Source organism: Eurytemora carolleeae, unplaced genomic scaffold, assembly GCF_000591075.1.
Source record: "Eurytemora carolleeae unplaced genomic scaffold, Eaff_2.0 scaffold565, whole genome shotgun sequence".
NCBI classification, from domain to species: domain Eukaryota; kingdom Metazoa; phylum Arthropoda; class Copepoda; order Calanoida; family Temoridae; genus Eurytemora; species Eurytemora carolleeae.
Window position 1 is genome coordinate 123,455 of NW_019396477.1, and position 10,525 is coordinate 133,979.

The following is a 10,525-nucleotide window of genomic DNA, read 5'->3' on the forward strand; positions in this document are numbered from 1 at the left end:
ATTCTTGGATAAAGAAATATTTAGGTTAACAATTCTTTTTATTATTCTTGGATAAAGAAATATTTAGGTTAACAATTCATTTTATTATTCTTGGATAAAGAAATGTTTAGGTTAACAATTCTTTACATTATTCTTAAATAAAGAAATATTTAGGTTAACAATCTTTTTATTATTCTTGGATAAAGAAATATTTAGGTTAACAATCCTTTTTATTATTCTTGGATAAAGAAATATTTAGGTTAAAAATCCTTTTTATTATTCTTGAATGAAGACATATTTAGTTTAACAATCCTTTTATTATTCTTGGATAAAGAGATATTTAGGTTATTACCAATCCTCTTTTTGTTGTTCTTGGATAAAAAGATTAAAGAATGATATAGGAAATTATATCTATCTTACGCAGACCTAAGGATTCATTTGATCTTCGATATCCCGTTGTGGCCATACCCTGGCCATACCCCCCTCCCCCATCCTCATTTTTAAATATGTCCACATTGGATATTGAAATCAAGCAGTTAAGATTGAAGATACTTCACACTGAAATTCCAAAAGCTGGATAATTAGATTTAAGCATGTACACATAGATCCAGACTGCTATAAACAGTTGCAAATTTTTTTTGCGGAAAAGTTGTTGTACCTCTTTTTTATCAGTTTTATTTTCTAAAACTTACTGTTGTTAAATATTTCCAAAAATTTTAAATGTAGTATAAAGCGATATTTCACACACATTCATCAAGAAACTTAATTGGCTAAAGCTTGTCATCTATGGATGCTTAAACTCGATTCCATACTTTTATTATGTTTAAATATTAATCATACATGAAGATCGGAAGTAAACGAAAGTTTATGGAGTTCTATTTTATTAAAATACTATCTTAATTATTTTTTATTAAAGGGATAAAATAACTGTAATTTCAAACTTTTATCCAAAAAACTACAAAAAACTGGTTTCTTTTTAAACTTTTGAAATAGTATTCAGTTTTTAAAGAATCTAAATGTCTATTTATTTCATAAAGAATTTTGAATCCACTTTAGAACATGCCAGATTCACAGCGATTCTTTAAAAAAAAAACTTGCTTGAAGAATGTTTATTTCTGAACCAAGAAATGCACTTAAGTCACTTTTGAGAAACCACACTTGAAAATAGACACTAACATTGATCTCTAATTCATTCTATGATCGGAGGTTGTTAAGTGTGCTGTTGTGAGTCGAACATGCAAATTTATCTAAAACCTACATCTGAAGTCCCTTTAATACTTGAATATTTAGGAGACGGGAAGGAAAGTGGTTGGAAATGTTTGGCGCGTGGGACGAATATATGATGAAAAATTATAAAAAGGTTCGAGACAGGTGTAGAAAGGTAAACAAACGTTAATCCGAAAAATTCTTTAAATGTTTTTTTTTTAAATATGTGGCAACTTTTTAGATAATCTTGACAAAGAAAATTTGATAGAATTTTTTTAATGGAACATTGTTCATACGGATAAAGTAAAGTTGAGCTCTGAACGGAAAAAGTTGAAAATTTTAAAATAGATTATTTTTCCGGAAAGTATCATTTACTCTCAGACAAATTTCCATTGATTCTAATTTGTCTGAGCGTAAATGACATTCCTTTTTAAAGAGGGGATTCAATGATAAACCCAAGAGTTTGCGGATTTTGCGGATTTTTTTTGCCTTNATAAAAAAAAAAAAAAAAATATGATGAAATATCAACTAACTATATATGAATGCATTGAATTGAATTTTATTCGATATTTACAGGTTGTAAAATCTGAATGATTAGTTTTAAATTTAATTGAATTATTTATAATCTGTGTGAAATATGGGAATTTAGTGAATTTGTATAGATCCTATTTCTTCTGAATGAGTCGTGTCTCTTTAAAGACGCAACGGATAGAAATAAGATTAGTAGCGATCACCATCGAATTCGATTCGACGTTAGCATTTACCCCCCTTCATTTTTTCGAGAACACTCCCTTTAGAGGGACCTTAAGCGTACATTTAAGCAACCTTTCGTTTCACTATTTACTACGGTACCCTTATTTAAAACTTTGACTGATTACCTAGGACAAAGAACTGTCTATTAAATGTTAATCAAACAAATTGTCCGACCTTAGAAGGCAAAACTGTTATGTTTATCCAGATCTGATGCAGATCTTTAGGTTAATTTAATTCCTTATTCATTTATCATGCTGGTCATCATACCCTGCAATGATGCTTTAATTGAGAGATTGAATTAAGAAGTGATCTGCAAGGGCTAAAGACGTTAATTCATTTTTACAAAATTTATATTTTCCCCTGCAGGCAGATAAAGATAAAAATCACGGAGACACTTGTTATATAACTGGTTTTGTTTTCACAATCTGTTTTCTGCATTTTGTATTTATTCAAACTGTAGGAATTGTCTGAAATGAACAAGAAATTCCAGCGTTATTATCTACGAGCTTATGATTAGTGATTAGTTTTAGCCAATTCTTACAGATTTTAATAAAAAACTGCGAGGAGTTTTCTATCACGGATTATATTACTGCACACCAGATAATGTAAAGCGTTACGGGTTCCCTAAAAAATGTCCGCCAATTTGACTCAGTCGTTATAAAGAGCGAAGAGCTTTATTCAAAGTTATAAAGATTGAAAATATTTGCACACAAATATTATTTTTGTTTTCAGGAAGTTAACATTAACCAACAGAGCTGAGGAAAGATGGTTGACTGATATAAGAAAAGATCTACACAGGTTTATCAAATTTATTTTTAAAAAAAACAATTTTAGAAATTCTAAATCATGGCAGATGAACATTTTGCTTTCCTAAAAGTCAACTGATGATTTTCTGCGAACAAAAAAGTTTGTTATTTTTTTAGAAATTTTCCTACGCACGAGATGTTCGGAGGTGCGTACGAGCATATTGGGCAGGAACAGCTGTTTAATGTACTTAAAGCGTACAGTGTACTCAACCCAGTCATAGGATACTGTCAAGCACAGGTACATTAACAGCTAGTACAGTGTACTCAACCCAGTCATAGGATACTGTCAAGCACAGGTACATTGATAGCTAGTACAGTGTACTCAACCCAGTCATAGGATACTGTCAAGCACAGGTACATTAACAGCTAGTAGAGTGTACTCATTACATTCATAGGATACTGTCAAGCACAGGTTAATTAACAGAGTACATTCTACTCAACCCAGTCATAGGATACTGTCAGGCTCAGGTACATTAACAGAGTACATTGTACTCAACCCAGTCATAGGATACTGTCAGACTCAGGTTAATTAACAGAGTACATTGTACTCAACCCAGTCATAGGATACTGTCAGGCTCAGGTTAATTAACAGAGTACATTGTACTCAACCCAGTCATAGGATACTGTCAGGCACAGGTACATTAACAGCTAGTACAGTGTACTCAACCCAGTCATAGGATACTTTCTGGCACAGGTACATTAACAGCTAGTACAGTGTAGTCAATACATTCATAGGATACTGTCAGGCACAGGTACATTAACAGCTAGTACAGTGTACTCAATACATTCTTAGGATACTGTCAGGCACAGGCTAATTAACAGAGTACATTGTACTCAACCCAGTCATAGGATACTGTCAGAGAGTACATTGTACTCAACCCAGTCATAGGATACTGTCAGGCTCAGGTTAATTAACAGAGTACATTGTACTCAACCCAGTCATAGGATACTGTCAGGCTCAGGTTAATTAACAGAGTACATTGTACTCAACCCAGTATTAACCACGTCAGGCAACAGTACTGAAACAGAGTACAGAGATCTATTAAAGGCTTTTGTATGTGTGATATTTTCTACAGAATATATTGTGTAAAACTTGAATACATGACCTAGCCGGATTCACAATGGTACTCATAAGATCCTTGTCGACTGATAAGTATGATTTCGGAGTTTATACATAAAACCTTCAACAATTGAATTTTGTTCATGAAAGTTAATGTTTTTAAAATTGATATAGGGTGGAAGAAAATATATGATATTACAAAAATATAACAAAATGTGTAATTTTTAAAAAAGTTAGATTTTTGTTAAAACTGTATATTTTTCACCCTGAATAGGAATTAGTTTCATCTGTGACGTGGTACTAACCAAAAAAACATTTGAAATTTTTTTTTTTTGTAAAATTTCAAAAAAGTCGTTTTGTGTGATTCAAAAACTAATACGTAGCGAGCTCATTAAAATCATATAACATCTAAACTGGAAAAATTGTGATTATTTAAGACTACATTTGTGAGATTAGAAAAGTTTCTAGCCACAAATATTGCTGAATTCTTTGATTAATATCAGTGGTAAACTATTTTCCAGGCTCCAATAGCATCCGTACTGTTAATGCATATGCCTGCAGAATCAGCTTTCTGGACACTTGTAACTATTTGTGATAAATATATACCTGGATATTATAGGAATTAATATTATTATTATTATTATTATTGTTATTATTATTATTATTAATATTATTATTATTATTATTATTGTTATTATTATTATTATCATTATTTCTAGTGAAGGTATGGAAGCGATACAACTAGATGGGGATATATTATTTGGATTATTAAAAAAGGTAAACAAACATTCAGAGAAAATATAATTTAGAATATCTGTATGAAGTATATATATATCTATCTATACTGATAATCATTTAAAGCAAACATTTAGTTAATATCAATATGAGACTTGAGGCAAAATTAAGTAACAATTGATTGATTATTTACTATACTAAATATTTGTTTAGGTATCCCCTGATGTAAACAGACACCTGAAGGTTCAAGGTGTTGATCCTATTCTATACATGTTGTTTAGGTATCCCCTGATGTACACAGACACCTGAAGGTTCAAGGTGTTGATCCAATTCTATACATGTTGTTTAGGTATCCCCTGATGTACACAGACACCTGAAGGTTCAAGGTGTTGATCCTATTCTATACATGACTGAATGGTTTCTTTGCCTTTTTTCAAGAAGTTTACCATGGTCTTCTGTTCTCAGGTATTTAAAAAAAAGATCAAAAAAGTAATAAATATATTTTTTGGAACTTGTTTTCACATTGCTACCTTTTTTCACATTTATAAGCGTAATTAGTGATTTATTTCTTAGCCTCCAGATGTCTGCACGTACTGTTTCCCAAACGCGCGTACGCTGATAAATCTTCAACTTTCGTTTGACAAAATTTGTCGGAGCACCAGGCTAAATTTACTTTTGTAGCATGAGTCTGCAAATGTAAAAATGCCAAGACTAATGACACCAACAAACTCTATGAAAATGTGGTCCTTCGTTTTACATACCTGGTCCGACTTTTTTTAGTTTTATTTTAGTATTTAATATTATCAACATTTTTCAGACATTCAGGATAAAAGGCAGTGCAACTTTATCTTCTCAACAAATTAGAAATTTTACAATTTTAACATTTTTTATTTTTTTTAGGATTTGGGACATGTTTTTCTGTGAAGGAGTGAAGGTCATTATTTGCACATCATTATTGGATTTGTTTTAGTTTTTGTTCAAATAACTAAAATCGTGAAATATTTGTGTTTAGCAAAATTATTTCAAAATTATTTCTTTTTAGGTTCTTTTTAAAGTGGGACTAGTCTTATTAAAGTATTCTCTACCCCGGTCTGTTCGTGCCAAGTGTCCGACGATGTATGAAACCTTGTCCATCTTGAAAAATATTCCCGCGGACATTTGCCGCGAAGAATTTCTAATTCCTGAGATTCTCAAACTAACCGTGACGGAAGACGACATGGAGAGAGAACACAGGTAATGAAATCAATCTATCAAGCAAATCTGTAGGATTTCTTTAAGTACTGATTTTGAGTTTTTGCTGCAAACTTGATTGTGTAAACCTTATTTATTTCTAAATTAGAGTATTTAATCTTACAGAATTCATAGATTAATAATATTAAAGGTCTATGAAACCAGGTTGCAAAGATATTGGAATTAAAGAATCAACGATTGTCTCAAACTCTATTTTTCTGATACTTTAACTTCGCAACTAATATGTTTGTGCAGCTTGTAAAACTTATATGTTTGGTGCAGCTTGTAGAACTTATATGTTTGGTGCAGCAGTAAAACTTATATGTTTGGTGCAACTTGTAAAATTATGTCAAACGTTGACTATTTGATTTTGTGTTTGGTTTGATATATCAAAAGTCTCAATATTAAGCTGCAAAGAAATAAAGATTAACTAATAAATTAAGATTAACCAATGAGAATATGCGGAGAGTAATCAGAGCTGGGAACTTTTGAGTGGTGGATATCGGGATTAATGCTTGATCCACTCTTTTTCTTAATCTCCAAGTTAAATTATGCTTGTTCTCCTCTTGTTTTTAATCTCCAGATTAATTAACCGATCGGGATCCCATTATAAAGTTTTCAGCTCAGTTCCTTGAAGTGAATATTAAAATGTTATGATTGAAGTTCAAGACATTTGATTTACCTGAGCTGAAAACTTTAGAATGTGATATCCTTAATCCCGATCGGTTAATTAATCTGGAGATTAAATTCATGAGGAGAACAAGCAATATTTAATCTGGAGATTAAGAAAAAGAATGGATTAAGCATTAATCCTGATATCCACCATTCTAAAGTTCCCAGCTCTGAGCAGGGAACTTTTGTCTTGGATTTCTATTATCCCGGTCGCTTGATCTTCATATCCACAATATTATATTCTCAATTTCTCTATTAAACACTTATTGACTGTTCACAGGTTATCCAGTTATACCTGATTTTTACTAAACGGGATATCGAATTATTAACTTAAGATTAAGATCAATTGATCTTGATATCCAGATCAATTAATCTTGATTTCCGGAATACAAATGTTCCCACCTTGGTACAATGGCATTTGCCTTAAAAACATTTGTCTTACAGTCATTTGTCCTACAAATCATCATTTGTTCTGCAGTCATTTGTCTTATAATCATTTGTCCTACAGAGAGTGCAAAATATCTTTGTCAAACACTTTATTTGTCCTACTCTTTATTTTTCTACTTTTTATTTGTTGTACTCTAAATGTGTCCTACTCTTTATTTGTCCTACTCTTTATTTGCCCTACTCTTTATTTGTCCTACTCTTTATTTGCCCTACTCTTTATTTGTCCTACTCTTTATTTGCCCTACTCTTTATTTGTCCTACTCTTTATTTGCCCTACTCTTTATTTGTCCTACTCTTTATTTGCCCTACTCTTTATTTGTCCTACTCTTTATTTGCCCTACTCTTTATTTGTCCTACTCTTTATTTGCCCTACTCTTTATTTGTCCTACTCTTTATTTGCCCTACTCTTTATTTGTCCTACTCTTTATTTGCCCTACTCTTTATTTGTCCTACTCTTTATTTGCCCTACTCTTTATTTGCCCTACTCCTTATTTGCCCTACTCTTATTTTTCCTACTTTTTATTTGTCCTACTCTTTATTTGTCCTACTCTTTATTTGCCCTACTCTTTATTTGCCCTACTCCTTATCTGCCCTACTCTTATTTTTCCTACTTTTTATTTGTCCTACACTTAATTTTTCCTGCTCTTTATTTGCCCTACTCTTTATTTTCCTACTTTTTATTTGTCCTACTCTTTATTTTTCCTACTCTTTATTTGTCCTACTCTTAATTTGTCCTACTCTTAATTTGTCCTACTCTTAATTTGTCCTACTCTTTATTCATCCAACTCTTTATTAGTCTGTAATATATTTTTATTTTCTTTAATCTTTAAATAAGCATAAGACGTATCTCTGGTAGACATATAAAATATAAACAAATATATTTAGGAAGCAGAAAGAGCGTAGAAAACGCCTTGAAACTGTCAGCTAAACACCGATATTGCAGAAAATTTTTATTTTGATTTTTTAAAATTATATTTAAACGAAATTTCTAAGAACCAAAAGAAGAAAAGGTTTTTGCAAAGACTGATTATAAACATATAAATTAGTTAAAAATAAGAAAAAGCTATCTTAAGGGACTGACGTTCTAATTTCTTATCATTAGATATAACAGCTAATACAGTGAGAACTAGAAAATTCCGAAATTGAAAGACGACTTTTAAACTCAAGTTATAGCTTTAAATAGTCCAATAGATATTAAAAATAGCAAATGTTTAGTGTTGATATTTCACGGAAATATCGATTAGTAAAACTGTTTACTTTGTAATAAGATCCATTACACTTTAAGTATTGCGGTAATGTCGTCTTTCTTTTTATCAGTTTTCTTGTTCTTACTGTACATTACTGTACATTACTGTACATTACTGTTCATTACTGTACATTACTGTACATTACTGTACATTACTGTACATTACTGTTCATTACTGTTCATTACTGTACATTACTGTACATTACTGAACATTTTTGTCTTCCAAATTGTTAGAACTTTATCCTAATCTGATCTCCTGCATGTTTTCAATAAATGATATTCCAACCAATTAAATATTGCAAAACATGTTCAAGAAATGAAATATAAATTTGATTTTTATGAAATTAAAATATTCATTAAACTCTAGAATTGTGCAATTCTTGTGAAAAATAAATTTGATCAATTTTTGTTAAAGTATTTTCCATGCAGACAGAATTAAATAACTTGAATTACCTTTTAGTTAAATTTGTGTTGAAACTGGCGGCTACGATATATCATAAATGTATCATGTCATCTTTTTGTCAAAGATTACAGTTTCTCGTATTATTCAACTTTTTATATAGTTTCTAATATTTTTTTTTAGTGATTTAAAAATATTTATAATTTTACGAGTTTGAATGTTTGTGAAAAAACAACATGAACAAGGAAAGCCAATGTTGAACAGGATCAAATTATTAAATTTTTTCGTTAATGTTATCTCAACAAACTCTAGGATGGCCATTTTAGGTACAGGGTGTCCCACGAAACATGACAATAGCAAGACGACTTGAAAGTCGTCTTTGGTATTTGAATTTATTTGTGACATTTAGTCTTCTATCTACTTTAACATGTATGATTCTTGAAACAATTATCACATAATTCTCCTAGCCCTGGCATTTCCAAAAAAGTGGTCTGCGTTTTTTGTGATTTCAATATTACTGGAGATATAAAGAGTTTGGTTCAAATTTCAATTTTGTTAAATAAAAGCAAAATTGTCGAAATCTGAACGAAATTCTTCATATCTCGTGCAATATTGAAAGCACAAAAAAGGCAGACCACATTTTGGAAATGGCAGGACAAGGGAAATTTTGTGATTATTATCTCTAGAAATTTACTTCTAAAATTAGGTTGACAAATAAACGCAGAAAATTATATCAAAAATCAAGACGACATTCAAGTCGTCCTGTATACTGTCATGTTTCGTGGGACACCCTGTATTAATGTCAGAGTTACTGTTGAAACCAAAATCAAAATATAAGATCCCGTAAAACAAAGTTAAAATGTTAAATATGAAATGGAGTTTCTAAATTTTAAGCTGAAGGGTTTTATTAGTCTATCCATCTATCTAATTTATCAATCATTTTACAATTTTAAGGCCAAAAATCAAAGACGACTTTTTAAAGCGGTCGAAAAATCATCAATGCCCCACAAAATTTTATTTTTTTGCTGTCAGTGAGGAAGGCCAGCTGTCATCAAATCATAGTCAGAGCAGCTTAGATTGGATTCATAAAACAAATTACTTGTACTTTGACTAGATCTGAAATCATACTAAATCCAACCTCAAAATTTTGACTTATGAATGAGCTTTGACTATGATCTGAAATCTAACCTTGTACCTATGATCTCAAATCATAGTCAGAGTCAAAGCAAGTTACAGCTCGACAAAGAAACCGGGCTAATGTTCACAACCGACCTAGTTAATCTATATAATAGGAATATCTTTAAAACATCTCTGTACATTTATATCTTTCAAGATGAAAAATGTCGTCTTATGCGCAATCTATCTTTATCTATGATTTTATTTTGTAATATGGTGGTAGGCGATTATAGCAATGTAATGAGGACGACTTTTGTAATTTAGTTTAATTGTTAACAAGCTTTTTTCAAATTACAAGTTTATGCAAGCAATTCAAGAGAAGCTTTTTTAATTGACAGCTTCTCTCTGACTCCTTGTATTGGTGTATTTATGTTGTTTAAAAGCTTAATATAAATCAAAATTGAAATCGAAAGTAGTTTTCATTATATTGAAAAAATCGCCTACCACCGTAGAAAAATTGTTTCACGAGCAGGCTTAAAATCAACTTTATGAAATGAAAAGGTCAGTGAAGTGTGTACATTACCCAATAGTTGTTTTTTTTGGAATAAAAAACCTAGTTTTACCAGCAGCCTAAAAATCAACTTATGAAATGGAAAGGTCAGTGTACATTATTCAATTGTTGTGTTTTTTTGGAAAAAAAAACTTAATTTGTATTCTATAAAGGGCAGGTTTATTTAATATTTATTCGGTCTGAATTGCATATTATGTAAAAACTTTATATATCTAATAAATTTATCTTGCAAACCTTAATGTCATGAAGATACTAGGAAAAGGTTATGTTAGTAGACTTATTTTCTTTATAAAGATAACACAAT

At 30.7% G+C, this 10,525-nt stretch overlaps 1 protein-coding gene across 1 annotated transcript in view; it reads left to right on the forward strand.

The window, feature by feature from the left end:
* LOC111704000 (TBC1 domain family member 10A) overlaps window positions 1-8,468 on the forward strand; it is an 8,896-nt gene extending 428 nt beyond the window's left edge. Inside the window, exons 2-12 of the mRNA XM_023476103.1 lie at window positions 5-24; window positions 1,270-1,360; window positions 2,482-2,543; window positions 2,671-2,736; window positions 2,862-2,982; window positions 4,326-4,423; window positions 4,524-4,581; window positions 4,889-5,004; window positions 5,440-5,473; window positions 5,582-5,772; window positions 7,774-8,468. Of these exons, the coding sequence (XP_023331871.1) occupies window positions 5-24; window positions 1,270-1,360; window positions 2,482-2,543; window positions 2,671-2,736; window positions 2,862-2,982; window positions 4,326-4,423; window positions 4,524-4,581; window positions 4,889-5,004; window positions 5,440-5,473; window positions 5,582-5,772; window positions 7,774-7,816 (900 nt within the window). The 3' untranslated portion in view covers window positions 7,817-8,468. The remainder of the gene's footprint in view (window positions 1-4; window positions 25-1,269; window positions 1,361-2,481; window positions 2,544-2,670; window positions 2,737-2,861; window positions 2,983-4,325; window positions 4,424-4,523; window positions 4,582-4,888; window positions 5,005-5,439; window positions 5,474-5,581; window positions 5,773-7,773) is intronic.
* The last annotated feature ends 2,057 nt before the right edge of the window (window positions 8,469-10,525 follow it).